We start from the raw sequence: 24,411 nt of genomic DNA on the forward strand, positions 1-24,411 counted from the left end.
TGCAGTCCAAGTCTGCCTATGAATCCTTCAATTCTAAACCCTTCACTTTGTAAGGAGACAAACCTAGGATAAAAATGAAATAGCAGACAGACCCTTGTAAGGAACTATAGCCGAGTGCAAATGGGATGGAGGTGGTCACAGAGTGCAGTGATCCCAGGCATCCTGATGCGTCCCTAGTTGTCTGTAAGAAAAAAATGTAAATAGAGGAAGATGATGTCATCCCAGACGTCCTCCTAATCTAAGAGATTAATGCTGTGCTACACAGACCCTAATGCTCTCAACAAATCAGAGGCCATCTAGGAAGTGAAAGAGCATTGTGCCCCAACTGTCCCAGCAAGAGGCCAGAGTAGAGAAGGGTTCATCCATTGTCCCTGCCTAAACCTCGCAGCCCAGGGCTGGACACACACTTTCACAAAATTTTCGAAAAGTATTTAATCACCCATTGATCATTTAGTAGTAGAGTGTTGAATTTCCAAGTGATTGGAGAATTTCTTGTAATTCTGTTTTTTATTTTAATTGGACTCAATTATGGTCGCAGAACATAGTTTCTATGACCTCAGTTATTATAAACCTCTAAAGGCTGGTGGTGCAACCCCAGCCAGTTGCAGTCCTGGGCCCCCGTAGTGTCATTCAGTGATCAATAGACCACCACATCCAGGCCCCGAAGCTGTGGTCAGGCCCTGGCTGGTCACCACGTCTGTGTCCCTGCTTCCCCTGGAACTCTCCACACAGTCAGCGCTGGGGCTGGAGCCGTTACAGTCAGTGTCTCTTTCGATGGGCACAGCAGTAGTCCTCAGTCTTCATACCTCTTTATCCACTTCCACCTCGAGGCCACAGCATCCATCCCTGCCTGAAGCAGGTAAATTCCATCCCGCTGAGGAATTCTTCAGTGGGCTCTGTGCTCCCCTGAACTGATATACAGAGATGATCTTCTCCATCAGGCATGACCGTGAGCATTACTCTGAATGTGTGTTTTTTCATTGTTTGAGTCTTGACCAAAATGAGCTTTCCTGTCATTGTCATAAGACACCCTGGATGCTTGATCTAAGCTATCTGTAGACGTCTTTTTCCCCAGTGTAGCCACCTTGGAGACCTATATCCCCCACTGAGCTAGGACACTGGGGCAAAAAGTAACGAGCTTCACAGGGGTCTTCAGGAAGTGCTGGGTGTGAGCACCCTATGCCTCAAGGACCCGACTCATACTTTCTCATCACTCTTATGCTACCTCAAGGTGTTTCTTATAAACATTCTCTTCCTGGGCCATTTCAGAAGCTTTTAGTTCTACGTCCTTCCCTAGGGTAGTTTCCTCTGTCAGTTATATGGGTCTGAGACGCTGAGTCACAGGCTTGGCCACCAGAGCAAACCTGTTTTTCATTGTGCGATGCTCCCCATGTGGCATGGGCATTCTGGAGTGGTCCCTTCCATTGGAGCTTGTTTCCTTTCTAGAATGTATTTCACCACTTCATCAAATGGGCCAGGGCCTTCACTGAACAGATTTGCAGTTTCTAAGTGAGTGCCCATGTGCACATCTTCCAGTTCCTAGCTCTGAATCTCTTTTCCCTTTTCCGGACTTTTAGGGTGTGAAGCAAAACAAGTTGGGCTGTGGTTTGGGAACAGTCCTGGGTGCAAGGCCTCACTATGACTTTTGTAGGTCACAGGTGTTATTGCCTTCATAGGCCACTTCTGCATAGAAACATATTAGACTTTGTACTTTACAACTGCATTGCTAAGATGGTGAATATATCCTTGGCTAGATTCATTGATATGTACTCACTTTAAGAAATGTTTTTTTTTTTTTTTTTTAATTATAACATTATTATGGACCCCTGTTGTGGGCCTGGATCCCTGCACCTGCCTTGCTGAAGGGAAGAGTCATCCCTGGTGGAACTGAGTTGTCCTGAGAAACAGACAGGGTCTTCCTGGGTGAGGGGATGGCCCCACTAAGAAGAGGGACAGGCTGAAGTGACAGCAGAAGAGGTAGTAATAACCTAACCCTGATGACAGGAATACAGGGGACAGAACATGAACGAGACCCTAGTTTCCATTTAAAAACCCTCTGCTGTGCTGGGTCCCTGCACATCACACTCACTCCCCTCAACCCTCATGGCCTTTGCAGCTCACTGTGGGGCAGGGGAGGATGAACCCACTGGCAGAGACTGGACGGGGGAACATTGCATTATTTAAGGTGTTGTTATGCTAGAAAACTCAGTCATGAGGGTAAGTAATATTTTCATGCAATACTTTAAAAGTTGAACATTAACGCCAACATCCATGCATGACAAATCAAAATCAAAATTTAAAATTCAGACAGGATCCACCTTGCTTTGCACTCCTCCCCCCCCGACTGGCTCTGGTCTGGGCCCTGCACACCTGGGGGAGGCCCAGAGACAACCCAGAGGAGCCTGGCATAACCAGCAGGGCTCAGCATGGATGGGACTGGGGTAAAATCAGGGCTTCTGAGCACGACCCCAAGAGTGTGAGGTTTCCCGAGAAAGTGGCTGAGGGAGGTAGTGGGATGTGGAGCGTGAAACACTCTTCAGAGAAAAATTAGGCAACAAGAGCTAATGCTTTTTTTCTTCGGAGAGAGAGAAGTCCAACTCTTGGGCTGGAGATGATGAGAACTCAAGCATTTCCCAGAAACCTCGGACCCTCACCCAGCTCCTTCGAGGCTTGTTTCTGTCTGCAACCTACAGCCTGCCTGTGCAGCCTGGAAAGCCTCTTTTTTTTTTTTTTTTTAATAGAAGAACAAGAAATAATTTTAGTGATTTGCAGTTAGTTTATTGAAATGGAAATGAATTTGAGGTTTCAACAATTGTCCAGCAGTTTCCACATATAAAAAGACAACACAAGAAAGAAAAGTGGCTTCTAGCAATCAACAGATGAGTTCTGGCCATAGTCTGTAGTCCTCTGAGCCAAACGCCTTGTGTAAAGTTAATTACTCTTAATTACACCAAATACTGTCGTACATTGTATGCTGGAAAACAAAAACAGATCACTTAGGTTTGCAAATTTCACTTACTAAGTCAAATATGATAACTTGCCTTTTTGTTTTCTTGCGTTTGTCCACAAACAGCTAACTCCCAGGAAAATTTGCAGTGGAAGAAAAGCCAGCATCCCCTCTCCATTTATTCTGTCCTCTAGGAGACATTTCATAACACCAAACAGGGGCCGGGGTTGTAGGACCTCTTCCCTACCAGGGATCCATGTAATACTCTTTTTCTCCAAAAATTATATTCCTTGAAATAACTTTTCCAATAAATATGCTGCACATACTATTTGTTGAAGACCTGATCATTTGGACTGTTTCTGATACCACTTTTACCACATAGAATTGTTAAAAAAAAATCTCAGCTCAAATACAAGAATGTGATGGTTTTGAGTTACTGTACAGGCATAAAAGGTGGAAATGTTGTAACAGTCTGAGACTCTTCACCACTACCTTTGAGGTCTATGAAATATTGGAGCTGGGCTGGGTGCGATGGCTCATGCCTGTAATCCCAGCACTTTGGGAAGCCAAGGTGGGCAGATTGCTTGACCCCAGGAGTTTAAACCAGCCTGAGCAATATGACAAAATCCCATCCCTCCAAAATACATATATATATATATGCATGCCAGGTGTGCTAGTGTGCACCTGTAGTTGCAGCTACTCAAGAGGCTGATGTGGGAGGATCACTTGAGCCCAGGAGATGGAGGCTGCAGTGAGCTGTAATTGTACCATTGCACTCCAGCCTGGGCAAAAGAGCAAGACTCTGTCTCAATAAACAAAACAAAACAAAACAAAAAAATGGAAACAAGAAACATTGGAGTTTTACAATATAAATGATTAATCTGAGGGGTTTTTTGGTTTGTTTGGGTTTTTTGTTTGTTTGTTTGTTTGTTTGTTTTTTGAGATGGAGTCTCTCTCTGCTGCCCAGGCTGGAGTGCAGTGGCACTATCTTTGCCCACAGCAACCTCTGCCTCCCAGGTTCAAGCAATTCTCCTGCCTCAGCCACCCAAGTAGCTGGAATTACAGGTGTGCGCAACCACGCCTGGCTAATTTTTGTATTTGTAGTAGAGACAGGGTTTCAACATGTTGGCCAGGCTGGTCTTGAACTCCTGACCTCAAGTGATCCGCCCACCTTGGCCTCCCAAAGTGCTGGGATTACAGGTATGAGGGACCGCACCTGGCTAATCTGAGTTTTTAAAGAAAAAAATGATTCAACCATCCCAAATTGCAGTTAATATTTACTTTTATCCTTGAGCATTTGATATATCTCTAAATTTTCTATTATGGAATGTTTAATAAAATTTTGGGGTATTAAATAAATTCTTTAAAGAAAAAAAAAAAAAAAAACCTAATCCCAGCACTTTGGGAGGCTGAAGCGGGCAGATCACCTGAGGTCAGGAGTTTGAGACCAGCCTAGCCAACATGGTGAAACTCCATCTCTACTTAAAATCAGCTGGGTGTGGTGGCGTGTGCCAGTAATCCCGGCTACTCTGAAGGCTGAGGCTGGAGAATCACTTGAACCCAGGAGGCGGAGGTTGCAGTGAGCCGAGATTGTGCCATTACACTCTAGCCTGAGCAACAAGAGCTAAACTCTGTCTCAAAAAAAAAAAAAAAACCTCATAGCCAACACATCTTTATAAACAGAAACACTCAATGTTATAACCATTGACTTTGTTGTAAAGAATTCTAGCATTCGTGCTGTTTCACACCCGTGATCTGCACTTCCCACTTCATGAGGCACTTAATTAAGTGGTGCATGATTTCCAGTCACGTATGCTAACAAATCTTGGTTGCTTGGACTTGCATTTTAAATTCTTTATTTTAGGCCAGGAGGGATGGCTCACACCTGTAATCCCAGCACTTTGGGAGGCCGACGCGGGCAGATCACCTGAGGCCAGGAGTTCAAGACCAGCCTGGTCAACATGGTGAAACCCCATCTCTACTAAAAATACAAAAATTAGCTGGGCATGGGGATGGTACGTGCCTGTAGTCCCAGCTACTCAAGAGTCTGAGGTACAAGAATTGCTTGATCCCAGGAGGCAGAGTTTGCAGTGAACGAAGATCATGCCACTACACTCCAGCCTGGGCAACGGAGTGAAACTCCATCTCAAAAAAATTCTTTTTCTTTATTTTAGAAAACGCAGAATTTGCACAAATTGTATTTTCTGAGCTAGATAAAAAATAATAAGAATGTTTTTAATATTTGTTTTGTGAAACTAGGAAATGTCTTAGTAGGTTGCTCCTACAAGTGTGTGACTCCTTGAGAACCAAATTTTTTCTCTTAATAAAAATGTGCATGTGTCTGGCTGGGCGCGGTGGCTCACACCTGTAATTCCAGAATTTTGGAAGGCCAAGGGAGGTAGATCACTTGAAGTCAGGAGTTTGAGACCAGCCTTGCCAACATGGCAAAACTCCGTCTCTAGTAAAAATACAAAAATTAGCCGGGCATGGTGGTGTACACCTGTAATCCCAAATACTTGGGAGGCGGAGGCAGGCAACTCACTTGAATCCGGGAGGTGGAGGTTGCAGTGAGCTGAGATTCGTGCCACTACACTCCACCCTGGGTGACAGAGCGAAACTCCGTCTCAAAAAAAAAAAAAAAAAAAAAATGCAGATGCCTGTCGCTGTGTGTCTGTGTGTCTATACTTGTGTGCTTATGTGCGTCTGTGTCTGTGTGAGAATGGACTGGTGAGGTCAGAGGTAGATGGGTGATCTCTAGGTCTTGCTTTTCTCCCTTTTGCCTTTTCCATTTATCACTCCCTAAAGATTCTCAGTGTGAAGTGGCAAAGCAGCCTGGAGACACAGTTTAATGAATTGATATATAAAGTTTAGAGCCCGCTGGTTCTGATCGGTGATTTTCAAAGGGTACCTAAGAAGAAGCCAAAATTACCATCATCAGTCCGAAGTTTTTCAGAGTTCTGTGTGACTGGCTGAGGAAGCACTGCTTGAACTTCCCCATAGCCTCTGCGGCAGCCTCGCTGTCTGTGAATTCTTGAAGAAGCTCTTTGTACTCAGGTATAGATATGTCGGAATTGATGGTCTTTTCAACCACATCCTCCAGGAGTTTGCAGCCAGAATCTGAAAAAAAAAAAAAAAAAAAATACCCAAGAACATGGGCCATTACCAGAGGTGTGAGCTCATTTTACGGATGAATTGGGAAAGCCGGCTGTCTTCGTACCTCCAGGGACAGACCGAGGTTCAGAAAGATTTTGGTGCAGGATGTAGAGTTCTCAATTCTGAGAGCATAAACTCAGGCTCTGCAAATTCTCTCCAACCTCCCAAACCCAGAGAAGCCCAACCCCGTGTGTCCTTGGTGAAGAGGACCTTTGAGAAATGAGGTGCTCTGACTGGGGGCACACAGCAAACATCACTTGGGCTTTCTTGGTTCAAAGTCATGCAATGCTTCCCTGTTATCATGCCCAGCATCAGCGAGGGTTTCCAAGGATTTCAGATTAATGGGTCTAGGACATTGTCCATTCGTTCTATTGACTCTACTGCAATAAAAGGGAATGTGTGACCAGGCACAGTGGCTCACGCCTGTAATCTCAGCACTTAGGGAGGCCAAGGTAGGCAAATTGCTTGAGCTCAGGAGTTCAAGACCAGCCTGGACAACATAGGGAGACCTCATCTCTACAAAAACATTAAAAATTAGCCAGGCATTGTGGTGCCCACCTGTAGTCCCAGCTACTTGGGAGGCTGACAGGAGCATTACTTGTGCCTGGGAAGAAGAGGTTGCAGTGAGCTGAGACCGTGCCATTGCACACCAGTCCCAGTCCCAGCCTGGGTGACACAGCAAGACCCTGTCTCAAACACACACACACACATGAATGGGAAATAGAACTTGTCTATGAAGGGATCTGAGGTCACCCCCCACTGTAAGGGAGAGGAAAGAGCTCAGGACTTGGCTTCATGTGAGCTGGTTGTGCTCTGGACTTTGTGATTTTCTAGTTTGTTGACTGTGAGCTTGTCACCCTTCTACGCGTCTGCATCTACCTTGGACACCAATACGGTAGGGTTTGGAATCCGCCTTTGTGAATTGCACAAGGCAGGCTACCTATGGAACTACTAGTGCTGATTCCAGCCGCCGGGGCTTTTGCCTCCCACTGGATCTTCAGTGCTGGAAGGAGACTCCATGGGGGGTGAGTTCTCCTCACCGGTCTGCCTTGAGCCTGAAGCAACTGGGAGGGAAAGGGCATCCCAGAAGGACCCAGATCAACTCTGAGAACATAGAGTGAGCCACACAGGGTGAGAGAAACTGGGTCACACTCTGCAGCCTGGCCCTTCTGTCCTGGGAGGTTTCCTATTTCGTTCCACATTCAAGGAGACCCACGATTATTTCGTGGTTTCTAAGTGCAGACGCCATCTCTCCCTTGCCCCACTGAAATTGTTAATTTCAATATTCAATCCTGAGACTCATCCTGGTTTCTATGGTCGCCGTGATCATGGTGAGACCCCGAGTGCCATGATACGCCACGTGCAGCTCCAATGCAGGGGACAGCCCACGAGGGCACTGCCCGCTTGATAATCAGGAACTCACAGGGATCCTAAGGCCTACCACACCCAGGCCCTTCACACTGGGGTTCATCTGTGCTGGGGATTAAGGGCTGCGAGTTCTTCTACAGGGGCCCAGAATGACAACTCCTAGCCCAGAAGCAGCCGTCTCTGCCCAGAACTCACCTGCATAGCAGTGCAGAGCGAGAGTCGCCAGCATGAGGATCATTAGCAGCTTCATGGCGAGGCGGCTGCTGTCTGTGTTCAGTCGTGCGTGGCAGGGATCAAGGAAGCTGCTGTGGAGGTGAGCGCCCAGCCCTGCTCTATTTATTCCCCAGGGAGACACCTTAGTCCCTCCCAGGAATGAAGCAAAGTGTCAGCCTGGCGTAGGACCAGGACACAATAGTGTGCCCCAAGGGGAGCCCAGCCAGCCTGTGCCCTGTTTGTAGAAACCAAGAAGGCGGTAATATTTGGATCCCTGACAATTTGGGGACTACAATAATGACACACGGCTTTTAGTAAAATGGATGCAACAGTGTTCTCCACAATATAAAGCAAAACCCAATGGTGTGATCTTGTGCTCTCAACACTGTTGTTTTTATTGTAGTTTTCTTCTAGTCCTCTTTCCCTTCTTCCTCCTCCTCCTTCTATTCTTTTTCTCCTACTCCTCTTTGTCTTTTCCTCTTCTTCTCCTTATTCTTCAAGGTACAAACAGTTTCATAACTTGTATATCTGCCCGTCCTGGAATCATCAAATATTTGGGCTACCTGCATCTTCCTCTGGGAGGCAGACCTTCCTAATCCATAGACATTTCTTTTTCAGAAAAGTGGGGGTTTTTTTGTTTTGTTTTTTGGAGTGTTGTTGTTGTTTTGAGACAGAGTCTTGTTCTGTTGTCCAGGCTGGAGTGCAGTGACGCGATCTCAGCTCACTGAAGCTTCCGCCTCCCGGGTTCCAGCGATTCTCCTGCCTCAGCCTCCTGGGTAGCTGGGATTACAGGCGTGTGCCAGGACACCCGGATAATCTTTGTGTTTTTAGTAGAGATGGGGTTTCACCATTTTAGCCAGGCTGGTCTTGAATTCCTGACCTCAGGTGATCTGCCCCCCACAGCCTCCCAAAGTGCTGGGATTACAGGCGTGAGCCACCGTGCCCAGCCCAGAAAAGTGCTTTAAGTTTTGGGAAAAACATTAATATATAACCTCAACTGAAAGCTTCTTGTTATTCTTGTTAAGAATTACAACACTATTTATTTTACAATATATTTATAATTTAATTCGTGCTTAGTTCTTTGTTAGTCTTTTATGGTTTTCCTTCCCCTGGTTGAGAGGATGCTGGGAGTGAGTGGAGTAGCTGACTGCTTGGGTAGGCAGTGCTGGGCAGTGGGTGGCAATGGGGTTGGTCTATGATGGGATTTAGGTGATGAGATTTGGGCAGGTGTGAGTGTGGATCCCGGAGGCCACATGTAGTCATGCTATGTCTTTAGGCAAGTTACAACGCTGGTCCCTCTGGGCTTCCTTTCTCTCTTTACTAAATGGGTATAAGTGATGCTGAATTTTTTTTTTTTTTTTTTTTTTTTTTTTTTTGTGATGGAGTCTTGCCCCAGGCTGGAGTTCAATGGCACGATCTTGGCGCACTGCAACCTCTGTCTCCCAAGTTCAAGCGATTCTCCTACCTCAGCCTTCTGAGTAGCTGGGATTACAGGCATGTGGTGCGACGCCTGGATAATTTTCATATTTTTAGTAGAGATGGGGTTTCTCCATGTTGGCCAGGCTGGTCTCGAACTCCTGACCTCAGGTGATCCACCCACCCAAATCCCACCCTCCCAAAGTGCTAGGATTACAGGTGTGAGCCACCATGCCCAGCCATGATGCTGAATTTTTGTAATGATGATAGACGCTCTGTAAATTTTTTTTTTTTGAGATGGAGTCTTACTCTTATTGCCCAGGCTGGAGTGCAGTGGCGTGATCTCAGCTTACTGCAACCTTAGACTTCCCAGGTAAGTGATTCTCCTGCCTCAGCCTCCTGAGTAGCTGGGATTACAGGTGTGCACCACCACACCCAGCTAATTTTTATTTATTTATTTTTTTCTATTTTTAGTAGAGACGAGGTTTCACCATGTTCGCTAGGCTGGTCTCAAACTCCTGACCTTGTGATCCACCCGCCTTGGCCTCCCAAAGTACTGGGTTACAGTTGTGAGCCACCTCTCCCGGCCAACAGTCTGTAAATTTTTAATCACATGGCCAAGCACAAGATAATTCTGAATAAACGGCAGTTGCATTCATGCATAGATCCCTTGTTATCCACATCACTGTTGCTTCATCACAGCTTCTCCTGTGAGCTGGGCCCTGCGCTAGATTCAGTTCTAGAAACAGGTTAGACCAGGTGCTTGCTCCTGTGGGCCTTATTTTCTAATGAAGGACACAAAGAACAAGACTAAAGATAAGACACGTTAGAGCTATGAGAAAGTGGTCACTGCTGCAAAGAACAGCAAAATATTCACAACAGCTGAACGCTGTCATAGATGGCCTGCCCAGGGTCAGTGGCCTGTAAGTCCCCCAAGGCAGCCTGTAGAGCAGGTGCTGTTTCAGCTGAGACTTGGATGAGTGGATGGTGATGTCCGGGGACACATCTGGGGAAGAGCATTTCAGGGAGAGGGAACTGCAAGTACAGAAGCTTGAGGACAGATAGCATCTGGCAAGGTAAGGGAGGGAAGGAATATGGCCACATAGAATCAGGAGAAGGACGGGACAGCCTCACATGATAGAAACCCCACCCCTGTTTAATTAGGGTCACAGTGAAGGTCATAGGAACAGGAAAAACATAGTTGGCTCAGGTAAAAAAAAAAAAAAAAAAAAAAAAAAAAAAAAAAGAAGTAGATGAAACAGCCAGAAGGATGAATCCATTCTTAATTCCCTGTGAATGCATTGTTTACTCTCTGGATTACTTGTGACATGTTTCTTTCCACCATTCAGGTGGAGCCTCAGTGGTCAAGAACAAACCTAATTTGGGGGAGGACAGAAAGGAGAAGTGTTGTTTACTTACCACTGTACACAGCTAACCCTGGTTGGTGGCCTTATTTCCCAAGGGGAGTGAAGGACCTTGATCATGAAATGTGAGACTGTCTCCTCGGCCAGTACTTACGGGGGCTTTGCCTTGTGCCCCAGTCCTTATGGCCCTGCCCTGTCAGTCACCTGCTTACCCAGAACAGAACTTCAGGAAAGGCCTCTTGGAGCCATCTTGGTTGGCGGCAATACGCCTGTTGTTCAAGTCACCAAGACCTCGTCTAGACCCGGCGCCTCCCTCGCGTTGGCCCGAGCCTCATGCTGGGATTCCAAGTCTGAGTTGCTCAGTGTTCAGTCCACCCCAGCACTCCCATATTCCAGCTCAGTGTCCCAAAATGTGTCAGAAGCTTGCAAAGACTGACCTTCCCCTGTGTGGGGGTGAATACATCTGGTGACACGGGGTTGGGATTGAGTGAAGGGAACAATGTGAATCCTCTAAAGGGGCCACACACATCAGAAACGCTTTCTGGCCTCTTCTTTCTGAAATGGGGCTGAGGAAAGGAGAGGCTGTAGCTTCCATGGGGAGTCTACGGCAACCAAGGAAGAACCCCCTTCCCCTTACATACATGCCCAAGATGCACGCGACAGTGGCGCATTTTTCACACTCCCTCAATTGTCAGAGGAGAACTGTGACCCTTTGTACCTCTGAGAGGCCTGGGGAGACACACACAGGAGACTATAAGCCCAGATGGGAAAGGAGAGGTGCAGAGAGAGATGGACGAAGGGCTCTGGAAGGCCAGAGGAGGGAGACAGTGCCTTCCCTGAAGTGGGAGAAATGTCCTCTGGCTCAGAGAGTGAGGGGAGGCTGTGGGTAGGGAGCAGGTAGGTTAAAGGTGGATAAATTCAGAAGATGGGGGAGGTGACTCCCAGAGGAGTCAGATGACTAAAAGGTCAGGAAAGGATAAAATCCCTTATCCCATGGGGCAGTCCCATCCCAGCTGACCATTCCCAAGACTCCCGGAAGTGAGTGCCTGGGAAGCTGCAGCTCTGCTGAGCGCTGCTGTGCCGCACTGCTGGGTCCCGTCTCTGCAGGTTCTGCAGCCCTTTCTCGTAAGGGTTGGATGGCAGATGGGTGGTGAGTGAGGACTCAGAGCCTGACCGCCACTTGTGTTCACATCCCAGCTCCTCCGTTTGCTGACTGCACCATTGGACAGGAGACTTAATGCTCTGTGTTCCCTTTAAAATGGGAACAGTCATAGAATTGCTGTGAGTCACAAGTGAAGTAAAACGTGGAAAGTCCTGAGAACAGTGCTTGGCACAAACCAGGTTATCCAAATGTCAGCTGGTAGCCATTATTTTTGGTAATAAAAAAACGTATTTATGGTAAACTCCAAGGACCGCTAGGACTGTTCGACACCACTGAAACCTCGGCGTCCACATGACGTTCTCTAAAATATTTGAGTAACTATTCAGATGTAAGCTAAATTTTTTTTTTTTTTTTTTTTGAGACAGAGTCTTGCTCTGTCGCCCAGGCTGGAGTGCAATGGCGCAATCTCAGCTCGCTGCAAGCCCCTCCTCCTGGGTTCACACCATTCTCCTGCCTCAGCCTTTCGAGTAGCTGGGACTACAAGCGCCCGCCACCACACCCGGCTAATTTTTTGTATTTTTAGTAGAGATGGGGTTTCACGGTGTTAGCCAGGATGGTCTCGATCTCCTGACCTCATGATCCGCCCGCCTCGGCCTCCGAAAATGCTGGGATTACAGGCGTGAGCCACTGCTCCCGGCTAAAATTTTTAAGTTTTAAGTTTGAAAACAAAGTTCTGTGTTTTGATCTATATGTGTGTTTTTTTTTTTTTTTTTTTCTGTGTTCCCCTTTCCTCAGAGTTTTTTTGGTTTTTTGATTTTTTTTTTTTTTTTTTGAAACAGGGTCTTTTTCTGTCGCCCAGGCTGGAGTACAGTGGTGCCGTCTTGGCTCACTGCACTGTCTGCCTCCTGAGTTCAAACGATCCTCCTGCCTCAGCCTTTCCAGTAGCTGGGATTACAGGCGCACACCACCACGCCCAGCTAAGTTTTGTATTTTTGGTAGAGACAGAGTTTCGCCATGTTGCTCAGGCTGGTCTCGAACTCCTGGGCTCAAGTGATCTGCCCACCTTGGCCTCCCAAAGTGCTGGGATTACAGGCATGAACTACCACACCTGGCCTCAGAGTTTTATTGAAATAATTTACAAATAGCTTCTCACCCAAGCATATTCTACTTAGTATTACCATATTAATCTTCCCAGAAACCAGTTCCAATGTATTTAACATGTTTAGATACATTTTTAAATTTTTTACCCAGCTTTACTAAGGCAAATTGACAAATTAAAAATTATTTATATTTATGGTTTATAATATATGTTTTGATATATATGCACATTCTGAAATGATTAATTCAAGCTAATTTGCATACCATCACCTCACATACTTTTTTTTTTTGTGATAAGAACACTTAAGATCTAATTGTTTAGCAACTTTCAGGAAATGTTCAATAAAATATGAATGAAAAACAATTCTGCACCAGTTCCTAAATGACAGGCTCTGTTGTAAGCCCCTTTGAATCTCACCGTTGTCATCCTATGAGCAGAGTGACCATACTATTGATTGCAAATGAGGGGCACTTTGGAAATGAAAGGGAACCCGAAATGGGTGGGATGCCATGATAACAATGTAAACCAGGACCGTCCTGAGCAAACTGGATGTGTGATCACCACTCTGTGAAGTGGGCAGATCATTTCACCCCCGCTACAGGAGACGGGACACAGAGATTCCATAGAACTTTTCGAGACACAGCTAGGAAGTGGCAGAAACAGGATATGAAGCCAGGTGTTCTGGCTCCACAAGCTGCTCTCAACACTTTCCCTCCTTGGCTGGATCCTGAAAAACCCACACACCACGGCTCAGGTGGGTCCTGGTGATCTTGACTCCCACTGCTGCCCTGTGGGAACTTTGTGTGGATTTCTGCACAAGACTCACAGTTTTCTGCTTGAGAAATTATTGAAATAATTTACATTTACTTTGCAATTTTACCTTACAGTAATTTAACTCTTTTACCTTGCTCCCTGTGGTCTCCACTGCCCTTGCCTTAGTCACTCTGGGTTGAAACACTTCATTCATTCTGGAAACTACATCAAAGCATCTCACACCTTGTGTTCTTTGCTGGCGCTTCCAACTCCCTGGATCTCCCCCTTCCCAGGGACCTGTGGCTCTCCATGGGCAGCTCCGAACTGACATCCTCTGACGCTGACCTGTCCTCTCTGTTCATGCTCCTGGAGAACACGGCCTCTGCATGTCCCGCCTCTGTATGACAACATCATATAATAAGTGCTTAATCAATAATTTTGTAATTTATTTTCTGGGTCAAAATGTGGTGCTTTACAAGAGTTCACTGACGATATCACTCATGTTTTAGTACCGGGTCTATTTAGAAAGAGGCACTCATCGACGTTTGAATCTTTAGTAAAGGCAGGGATTACACACAACACTAACCACACATCTGGGTGACATCCTGGGCACTAACACTAATGTTGTACTTTCCTGGATGATGGCTTTGGGGTCAGGGTGGGAGGAGACAGGTAAGGGGAGGGGGAGGTAGTTGGAGGCAGTGCCACCTTGGGGCAGGACCACCTCAGTGTTCCTTTTTTTTTTTTTTTTTTGAGACAGAGTCTCACTCTGTCGCCCAGGCTGGAGTTCAGTGGTTCAATCTCCATCTCAGCTCACTGCAACCTCTGCCTCCTGGATTCAAGCGATTCTCGCGCCTCAGTCGAGTAGCTGGGACTACAGGCGCGCACCACCATGGCCAGCTAATTTTTGTATTTTTAGTAGAGATGGGTTTTCACCATGTTGGCCAGGCTAGTCTCAAACTCCTGACCTCAAGTGATCCACCCACATCGGCCTCCCAAAGTGCTGGAATTACAGGCGTGAGCCACCACGCCAGCCCAGTGTTCCTTTTCTCAAAAAATGACCATTACCGCGATATGATCTGACCTTGGTTCATCCAATGAGTTGGGAGATAGAGCGGGATTAGGAAGCAGAGCCGAGGTCAGGTGTCAGCCCCTGGCTAATTCTCCTTGGCTCCTTAACCAAAACTCTGAACTTTACTTAACTTGACATTTCCCTGTAATGTGTGGTGAAAAGCTTAATCCTGTACCCATGTAACAACTGATTTGGTTCATTAGATATTCACACTAACATCTCCTCCATTAAGTTCGCAATTTTTTTTTCTTTTCAATGCCCCATTCATTTTGCTGGTAACTGTAGTGACCCCAAAGTTGTGAACACCTACCTTAGGGCCACTGCAAGAGTCACATAGGAGAACCGACATAAAGTTTTCCACTGTAGGGTGGTGATTGTCAACTAGGGCACATCTACTCCCATCTCCTCCCTATTCCCAAAGACATCAGTCTGGACAGTTTTGGTTATCACAGCTGGGTGGTGGTGGGGGTGCTATCAGCACCCAGGGGGCAGAGGCCGGGGTGCTGCTGAACCTCCTACAGTGCAAAGGGCAGATCCCACAGAAAAAGGATTACTTACCTTTGATGTCAGTACTGCCAAGTGCTAGAGAAATAACTGCACACATTTGCTCTTTCGACAAATGACCAGTAGCACTCGTGAGCCTCAGACTCAGCAAACAGGGAGTATAGCCCCAGCCTGGCAAGGTGCCAGCAGGAATGTGGGCACTTTTGTCCTCCAGGTGGCAGAGTCAGCATCATGTCTATGCCTTCGCCCAGGCCCTGCTTCCCCTGACTGTCATCCTCATCTTCTAGGTGCTTCATGGTCCAACTCAGCCATCACCTCTTCCACAAGCTTTCGTTTGTATATCCTTGGATTTCTATAGGCTTTTAATTTGCATAATAAGATCTCATCTCAGTGATACACATTGTATCTTTCTTCAGTTCTATAAGATGTCTTCCCATTGAACTTGCTAATTAATTCCTTAAGGAAATTTATTGATCCTTTCAACAAAATGGATCACCCTCCCCCATTCTGCATTGACCTGAGACCTTCTTTCTCTGCAGAAGGATTTCCATGTTTCAAATAATCTTTTATTACTGTTCTGTTGATTTATCCACTAACTCCTATTTTCATCGCTGTTTACCGAGTCCCATGTCTTTCCCTTTCTTGTTCTAATTCTTTCTGCTGGGGTCTGTCCTCCAGTACCTTTTGGAGAAAAAGTTTATTGGTGATAAAATGTTTGAGGGCCTTTATTTTGTCTTTATGTTTGAATGAGTAGGCTGATTACAGATTCATATTTGTATAAAATTAGAAGTTGATGATCCTCTGATTTTTTAGTAGTTCTCCACCATCCACCAGTTCTTGTGTTGGTTCCATTATTATTCCCCATCACTGTATGTGTCTCGCTGTTTTTTTTCTGGGAAAAAAAAAGACCTTTTCTTAAAGACAATGTTCCAGAACGTTAGCAAAATATTTTTTGGTATGGAAAACAGATGGATGTCTACGGATTTTTCAATACCATACTTTTTTCTGGGAAATTTTTTGTTATTATTTCCTTGTTGACTTTTTTTTTTTTCTGAGGCAGTCTTGCTCTGTCACCCTGACTAGAGTGTAGTGGTATGATCTCGGTTCACTGCAACTTCTGCATCCCGGGCTCAAGTGATCCTCCCACTTCAGCCTCCCCAATAGCTGGTACTATAGATATGTGCCATCATACCTGGCTAATTTTTGTAGAAATGGGCTTTCACTATGTTGCCCAGGCTGGTCTCATAGGTCTCTTGACCTCGTGATCTGCCCGCCTCAGCCTCCCAAAGTGCTGGGATTACAAGTGTGAGCCACTGTGCCCAGCCTTCGCACTCATTTAACAGCAGCTCAGGAAGGAAACTTTACCATATGTGACCCTCATGTGATTAGAGTGAGCACCTTGAAACCCCCAGGCTTTAAAGGCTATGGAAGTAGCTAAGGGAAAGGCCTCAAGGTAACAGCCGGGTGATGTCCGGAGTCCTGTGAGTATCACGGGGAACTCCTGTCCCAGCTACTGCCTCCTCAGGTCACTGCATACCTGCACCTATAGGAATGGGAGGTCCAAGGCCAGAGACTGCATGGACTCTATTTGCACACAAATAGACACATGCGCCCCAGGTGGAGCCTGGACATTGCTTCTGACAGCTTCCCAGTGAATTCTAAAACAGAGCCAGGGTTGACAGGCACTGGGTAGAGCATTTTTCATTCTCAGGTTCATTAGTGGGAACAATCTCAGACCTTGGGAACTAGTGAGGACTAAGTCACACAGAACTTGGAAGCCTTTTGGCAAAATGCATATTAGGGTGCTCAATAAATAGAAACATATTAATTGTAAGCATTATAGTAAAGATTGCTAAGATTTGTTGAATGCTTTCTAGTATTTATATAATGTGTTCTTATCACAATGCTATGATATATATCCTGTATCATAGGAAGGAAAAGCAATGATAAAACAGGGATATCCACCAGAGTGAACAGGCAAATTTTTGCAATCTATCTATCTGACAAAGGGCTAATATCCAGAATCTACAAGGAACTTAAACAAATTTACAAGAAAAAAAAAACATCAAACAGTGGGCAAAGGATATGAACAGACACTTCTCAAAAGAAGATATTTATGCAGCCAACAAACAAGAAAAAAATTCGTCATCACTGGTCATTAGAGAAATGCAAATCAAAATCACAATGAGATACCATCTCACGCCAGTTAGAATGGTGACCATTAAAAAGTCAGGAAACAACAGATGCTGGAGAGGATATGGAAAAATAGGAATGCTTTTACACTGGTGGTGGGAGTGTAAATTAGTTCAAACATTATGGAAGACAGTGTGGTGATTTCTCAAGGATCTAGAACTAGAAATACCATTTGACCCAGCAATTCCATTACTGGGTATATACCCACAGGATTATAAATCATTCTGCTATAAAGACACATGCACATGTATGTTTACTGTGGCACTATTCACAATAGCAAAGACTTGGAACCAGCCCAAATGTATCATTGATGGAACAAACCCATCAATGATAGACTGGATAAAGAAAATGTGGCACACATACACCATGGAATACTATGCATCCATAAAAAAGGATGAGTTCATGTCCTTTGCAGGGCCATGGATGCAGCTGGAAACCATCTTTCTCAGCAAACTAACACAAGAACAGAAAACCAAACACAGCACTTTCTCACTCATAATTGGGAGTTGAACAATGAGAACACATGGACACAGGGAGGGGAACATCACACACCGGGGCCTGTCAGGGGTTGGGGGGCTAGTGGAGAGATAACATTAGGAGAAATACCTAATGTAGATGACGGGTTGATGGATGCAACAAACCACCATGGCACATGTATACCTATGTAACAAACCTGCACATTCTTCCATGTATCCCAGAACTTAAAGTATAATTAAGAAAAAACCAGATATCTATGCATGTGAGTGCACGTGTGTGTAAAGATTTGATGTAATGTGTGAGTATCCAAGAAAGCTTTACAGAGGAGGAGAAGTGGATTCCAGAGATGGGGTTGTCAGATGTCATAGGCAGAAAAGGCTATAGAGGGAAAGGGAAACTCATATACACTGGTACAAGGGTGTGACTCAACTGAGGCCTAAGAAATGAGATATAAACAACTATGGCTGAGCATGGACCTCCCGGGAGAAAGGAGAGGAAGGGACAGGGGCTGGCAGGAGCAGGGCCTTGAAAGTCCTTGTGTGCAACACAAGGGTGTGGACTTGCTCTCCCGGCAGTGGTTCCTTCTAGGTGTCTCTGAGTGCTGGAAGAATCCATGAATCCTTGTTTCCCGCACACATAGTGTGTAGTAGGGCTGAACTGGTCATGAGTTTCACACATTAGGTTCTTTTTCTAAGTGTACATATTTCCTGATGTGATTAAAAATACGAATTTCCCTTAAGATCAATGCTTACCTAATAATAACTATTATTGGCAGGGCACAGTGGCTCATGCCTGTAATCCCAGCAGTTTGGGAGGCCGAGGTGGGCGGATCACCTAAGGTTGGGAGTTTGAGACCAGCGTGACCAACATGGAGAAACCCCGTCTCTACTAAAAAGAAAAAAAAAAAAAATTAGGGCGTGGTGGTGCATGGCTGTAATCCCAGCTACTTGGGAGGCTGAGGCAGGAGAATTGTTTGAACCCGGGAGGCGGCAGTTGCAGTGAGCTGAAATCGTGCCATTGCACTCCAGCCTGGGCGACAAGAGTGAAACTCTGTCTCAAATAATAATAATAATAGTAGTGATAGCAATAACTGTCATCTACTATTTTCTCCACTGTATAAAAATAACCACTATTTTATGAAGGTGGGTTTTCAGTATTGTGTCCCTTACTCAAAACCCTTGAGAACAAGTGCCTTCTGGTCATGTAGGGTTGTTGAACAGAGGATAGGATCACATTTCAGTTTTAGGGGGCTCACTTTGGTGTGAATGAGGAGGGTGTATTACAGGAAGGGTTTTCAGAGGCTGCAAGACATTTTAGGGACTTAGTCTGAGCTGGGAAGGATGTGGACCGGGCTGTGATGTGACTGTGTGGTGGGAATGGAGCGATTCCCAGAGGTGACGCTGTGACCGTGGAGGGAGTGGAACGTAGAGCACTGTTAGGGGGCAGGAGGGAGGGGAGTTGTGGTTGGCTGATTCTTGCCCCCATTCCCCCAAAGATACCCTAATCCCTGGAATCTGTGAATGTTCCATTACATGAGCCAAAAACAGCACTTTGCAGATGTGATAAAGTTAAGGGTCATAAGATGGGAGGATTATTTTGAATATTCTGGTGGTACCTAAACCCAACCCTATATTTTGTAATTAAAAGTCGGGGGCGGGGGTTAACCTGGTAGAAAAAGGAGATGAGAATGTATCATGGAGGCAGAGGTTGGAGTGATGTGGCCACAGGACCAGGACAGTCAGCAGCTCAGAAGCCAGAAGCAGCCCTTAGTGCACGCTCCCTGAGAGCCCCCAGCGCAAGTGGAGCCCTCCTGCCTCCAACCTCCTGAACATGACACTAATGTTGGACTTCTCACCCCCAGATGTGCGAGAGAATCAGTTGGTGTTTTGTTTTTGTTTTGTTTTGTTTTCTTGAGATAGAGTCTCACTCTGTCGCCAGGCTGGAGTGCCGTAGCATGATCTCAGCTCACTGCAACCTCCGCCTCCCGGGTTCAAGTAATTCTCCTGCCTCAGCCTCCTGAGGAGCTGGGACTATGGGCTTGTGTCACCATGCCCAGCTAATTTTTGTATTTTTAGTAGAGACATGGTTTCACCATGTTGGCCAGGATGGCCTCAATCTCTTGACCTTGTGATCTGCCCGCCTCAGATTCCCAAAGTGCTGGGATTACAGGTGTGAGCCACCGCACCCAGCCGAATCAGTTGTTTTAAGTCACCAAGTTTGCGGAGGTTTATTCCAGCAGCCACAGGACACCAAACCAGGAACCTGTGGCATCTCCTTGTGTCCTGGTCAGTGGACTTGCTGGGTAGGTGCATTAGCCTGGATGGGCTCATGGAAGGGAGAGCAGGTTGGGGGCGGACCCTGTGCTCAGTTTTACGTCCTGCTCCTGAAAGGACTGTGGAGTGTGCGCTTGGAGCTGTCCAGTTGGCAGGGGTGCTGGTCTCTGGAGCTCTTGGGGTGGCTTGAGGCAGGAAGGAAACATTCGCCTCAGGTGCTGGTGAGTGATGCAGACACTGAGGAGTCCTCTGAGTGTGGGGAGTGAACAAATGTGAAATCCAGGTTGAAACCTGGAGATGTCCTCAAATTGTGGTAAATGGAAAAGAAAGTATACTGGACATGACAGAGGAGAGAAACCACAGTGCAGAGGTGGCACCAAGCAGGCTGACTGTGGGTCTGAGGGGACATCCACTGGGGTCCCTGCTAGGTGGGAGCCCTGGGCCTGGACACTCAGGCAGGCTGGGGGTTCCCTCAGTACAAGACCAGCAGGAACACTGTAATTCCTGTGTCCTCATTACCATGGTTTTCATTCACGGCTGCAGGATGGAAAATCTGTAAGGAATGCAGGATGATTCCGACCAAAGAGTTCCTTCTGGGATGCCTGGACTCAGGCCCCACTGACAACAGGATGCTGGTTCTCTGGAGTTGATTGTTAGCCATGCCCAAAAGCCACTCCCCTATGGAAACCACTCCGGGCTCAAGGCCTGAGACTGCAGGATCATAACAAGACCAATGGAGAAGTTCAGGGCAAGTGATTTATTAGAGAAAGACGTTGAAACCTTTACATTCTGCAGTGACGATCAGGGTATCATTGAAAGATGGTGGAAACTAGCATTAAAAAGTTTTTACATCTCAGCGATCACATTTCTCTGCTATTTTTCCCTGAAATAGAAAAGGAAAGAAAAGAAGGTGAGGTTGGTCATGTGGCTCCTGGAGACAACAGGTTAACATCCAAGTGGTCGATGGAATTCTGCTCCCAAAGACAATTGGAAGGGCAGAGGCAGGAACCCAGTGTGTGGGGGAAACCAGGGCCTAGGCCTGGGGGCTTCACAGCACCCTTGCTGGTGAGGGAGCAGCCTTTCCTTGCCAGGCCAATAGCCCTGGGGGACCCAAGTGTGAGGCCCAGGGTCTTCACAGAGGGGGAAAGAAGGGGTGGACAGAGCAGCCAGAGGTTATTGTCTGGGCTGTCCCAGGACTTGAAGTCTCCTGTTTCCTGCAATGAGGGACCCAGGGCTGAGAGGCTGGTAGGGCTGAGAGGGCTTCTGGAAAGGTTGGCTTCCAGGAGACTCCAGCCTCCCCATGTGGGAATTCGGCCTCGGGATCCGAGCACCCCTCAGTCCTGAGCCTGCACCTTCCATGAGCATTTGCGGCTAAACCTCAGGACAGCAGCCCAGAGGCAGCCAGGCTGAGAGGCCCCTGGAAAACCTCTGATTTCTTGAGAAAGACAGAGTGACAACATCCCGCTTCCATGGCACTGCAGGAGGTGGAGTAGTGAGGGTCTTGGCCCACCGGCCGTGGTCAGGAGAGCATCGTGGATGAGGAGGAGAGCGTGGAGTCTGAGGAGCTGGGAGGAGCTCCTTCCTGGCTCTGCAGAAGCTGCAGAGAAGCCCAGCCCTCCAGCGCTGCCTCTGCAGGAGGCCTGGCTTTGGGTCCCTCCCTGCCTTCCTCTCCCTGTTCAAGGCTCCCACACCCCCCAGTACATTCCACAGTGACAGTGTGAGGGCCGCTTGGCCTCAGGAAAGTCCCCGGGTGGAGAGGTAGTCATGTTTAGCCCTTCACCACCCCTGCCTGGGCCCGGGCTCACTCCCCATGTCCTCAGCACACTCTGGGGACACGGCATCCAGGCAGGTGACCTGAGGAGGGGGAACATGCAGGAGGCTGTGCGCAGCTAAGCTGAGTTCTGCAGGTGAAATGGAAGCACCCACCCTGTGGCCCCAGGAGACCTTCTCAAATGGCGACCAGCAAGGCAGGTGCCCCACCACCTGTGTCCCTCACAGAGCAGCAAGCTGACCTCACTTCACACTGTGCCGCTGACCTGGCCACATGAAAGAGACAGAAATTACCAGTGTTTTTGTAATTAGCACTCTCTTCTCATAGGCCATCAGATCCACGCATTTCTTCACTTCCATCTTGGCTGCAACAGCTTCCAGAGGTGCCTTAAATTTGGCAAGTTGGAATTTGAACACAGGTTTTCCAGCTAATAAGAAGCCTGCGATTTCAGAACCAACAGCTTGGCAGACCACTGCATTTGCTGGAGCAAAAGAATAAAAATATAATTTATGTAAGGAAATCAGTGTTTCTCCCATGCCTCCCTGATGTTAGACCAGACAGGAACCCCAGGCTTTCAGGCTTCTGGTTAATAACTATGCCAATGACGTCAGACATGGTTGGCTGTGACTTCCTTGAGGTCACACAGCAAAGGGAAGAGCTAGAACTGGAAAACGAACTTCCTGATCACTCATTCAGTCTTTGTTGGTTTTTTCTTAAGCACACCCATGACTTTCCAAAGCTTCTCTGGATGGATGGCCAACGTTCTGTTTTCTAGATTTGAAAATAATCACTTTTCTCTGCCAGTTAAGTGACACTTTATTAGTCTTGGACATTGGTGAAGAGGAGGTTTTGGGTAATCAAATTTTGAAGTGAATGGTAGAGTCAGAATCCTATCGGAAATTAGAGAAATGAGTAAATCTGGAAAAGAAGAAGTTAAAATTATTAAAATGATGAAGGTGATGTTTTGAGAATAAGTTGTGGGATTTAGGCTTATGTGATCCAATACAGACAGAGCTAAAAGGTAAACAAATTAAAACAAAATCAAATAATGTGAATATAAAATAAAATAATGTGAATCGGTTTTAACACGCATTAGAAGCTTATACAGGAAATTGTAGTTGGCCCATATTCTGCAGCAACATCTAGAATATTTAGAGAGGATGATAGGAGGGAACTGAGGCTCATTCCTGCTCCCACTGGGAATTTTGGAAAGACCTGGAGTAATCATTTTGCTTGGTCTGGAATCTCCATTCCCCTAAGTCTTTTGCAAACATCGTGCATCCAGAAAGTGCCCCACCAGGCTCAACATGACCCCTGACTACGCGACTTCCAACTGTGGGAAGAATTTGGAGAGGGTAGGATCAGAGGTGTCACAGGGAAACAGGGGGAGGTTCAGAAAGGAAGAGGAAAGAGAAAAATCAGAGTCTGGATCGGTCCTGACAGGGGAAAGGAAAGTACCCAAATGAACTGTGGAAAAAAACAGCCAGAATTCATTTTAGAAAAATAGAAGTTCTGATGCTAACCATTGTAGTATTTCTACCACCATTACTGGTAGGACCCTGGAAGATATATTGAGTACTGCTTCTTCTAAGAGTTCATTTGCAGTGTTCCTATTGAGAGAACTAGAGAGCACCGTCTCTTCTTGGACTGAGAGTTCTCCAAGGATCCTTCCAGATGTAACATTTTATGAGTCTGAATTTACAGTGTAAGAAGCTGTGAGCTCAATTGGAACCTAAAGGTCTGGGGAGGAGAATCTCTGATGGTACAGTGATCGGCTTCACATCCACAGCCAGACCCTTGGCACAATAATCCCACTCCATTCCCGTTGCCACTCCCGGCAGAAGCTCTAAGCACCCGTGATAGGAGGAGGCGCGGGGAGGGTGAGCATCTTGCCCACAGTGAAAGGGCTGAGAAGTGGCTGAGCCCAGAGTCACCCCAGACCTCATATTACATCATCTGACACAGATCCCATCCAGGAGTGAAGCTCAGGCAGGATTCCTAACATTTGCCTGCACTGATTTTCTGCAAAACTTCCTAGGTGCTGGGGATTTGATGAAATGAGGTCTGAGCTTTACGAGCAGTTCCTTCAACAAGCACAGGATAAGGTTTGGAATTTTGGTTTGTTCCAGACCCCAACGTTAACCCGAATAGGTGACCTCGTGCTCAGAGAAGGCTGTGTTCCAGGGGCTGGTGCTGGACTCATGACTGATGTACTCACCCCGGTAGCAGCAAAGGGCCAGCGTGAGCAGCACGAGACACACCAACAGCCTCATGGTGGCTTATTCTGCTGTGAGCTCAGCTTTAACCAATGAAGAGTGATTTAGACTCAACCCCAGGAACCTGTGGAGCCGTGGAGCCCAGGGCTATTTGTACCTAAGGAGCCTGGATGGTCCTGCCCACGTGGGCATCTGGCAGGTGATGAGGCCTGGCTTCCAGCCCTCCCTTCCTAGCCAGGGCTGCTGCCATCCATCAGTGTCACGTCCCCATGCCTCCCTGCATCCCGAGTGGGGCGGAGCACAGGAGGGCAGCCCTGCAGGAACTCGGCTCTGTGCTCCAGGTGAGTGTCCAGGTGCCTCTGGCTATGTTCCCTGGAACCTCAGTTTGCTTTTGGGCTTTTGAGGATTATCTCTCTGTTCTTTATGTCAGTGCGAGGGTAAAGGTGAGTTCTCACTTCAGGAGGACAGAAACCGGGGTACAGGAAGCTAG

The 24,411-nt window shown here is 46.8% G+C and overlaps 2 protein-coding genes across 2 annotated transcripts; both read right to left on the minus strand.

The window, feature by feature from the left end:
• Nucleotides 1-2,756: 2,756 nt before the first annotated feature.
• On the minus strand, nt 2,757-7,866 carry LOC103234127 (mammaglobin-B). Its single transcript, XM_037997591.2, has 3 exons — nt 7,664-7,866; nt 5,877-6,064; nt 2,757-2,974 (listed from the first exon to the last, which is right to left on the minus strand). Exons 1-3 carry the CDS (start codon nt 7,716-7,718, stop codon nt 2,942-2,944), a joined length of 276 nt encoding a protein of 91 aa, XP_037853519.1. The 5' UTR covers nt 7,719-7,866; the 3' UTR covers nt 2,757-2,941.
• Nucleotides 7,867-20,676: 12,810 nt separating this feature from the next.
• On the minus strand, nt 20,677-24,047 carry LOC103234130 (secretoglobin family 1D member 1). Its single transcript, XM_007995713.2, has 3 exons — nt 23,924-24,047; nt 21,999-22,186; nt 20,677-20,817 (listed from the first exon to the last, which is right to left on the minus strand). Exons 1-3 carry the CDS (start codon nt 23,976-23,978, stop codon nt 20,788-20,790), a joined length of 273 nt encoding a protein of 90 aa, XP_007993904.1. The 5' UTR covers nt 23,979-24,047; the 3' UTR covers nt 20,677-20,787.
• Nucleotides 24,048-24,411: the final 364 nt, after the last annotated feature.

The sequence above is a fragment of the Chlorocebus sabaeus genome, chromosome 1 (assembly GCF_047675955.1).
Source record: "Chlorocebus sabaeus isolate Y175 chromosome 1, mChlSab1.0.hap1, whole genome shotgun sequence".
Classification (NCBI taxonomy): Eukaryota; Metazoa; Chordata; class Mammalia; order Primates; family Cercopithecidae; genus Chlorocebus; species Chlorocebus sabaeus.

Coding starts and splice junctions, on each gene's coding strand:
- LOC103234127 (XM_037997591.2), bottom strand. CDS start 7,718: ATGAAGCTGCTAATGATCCTCATGCTGGCGACTCTCGCTCTGCACTGC. Junction 6,065..7,663: donor CGCTCTGCACTGCTATGCAG/GTGAGTTCTGGG, acceptor TTTTTTTTTCAG/ATTCTGGCTGCAAACTCCTG. Junction 2,975..5,876: donor AAAACTTCGGACTGATGATG/GTAATTTTGGCT, acceptor TTTGTTTTCCAG/CATACAATGTACGACAGTAT.
- LOC103234130 (XM_007995713.2), bottom strand. CDS start 23,978: ATGAGGCTGTTGGTGTGTCTCGTGCTGCTCACGCTGGCCCTTTGCTGC. Junction 22,187..23,923: donor GGCCCTTTGCTGCTACCGGG/GTGAGTACATCA, acceptor CTTTTGCTCCAG/CAAATGCAGTGGTCTGCCAA. Junction 20,818..21,998: donor TGCTAATTACAAAAACACTG/GTAATTTCTGTC, acceptor TTTCTATTTCAG/GGAAAAATAGCAGAGAAATG.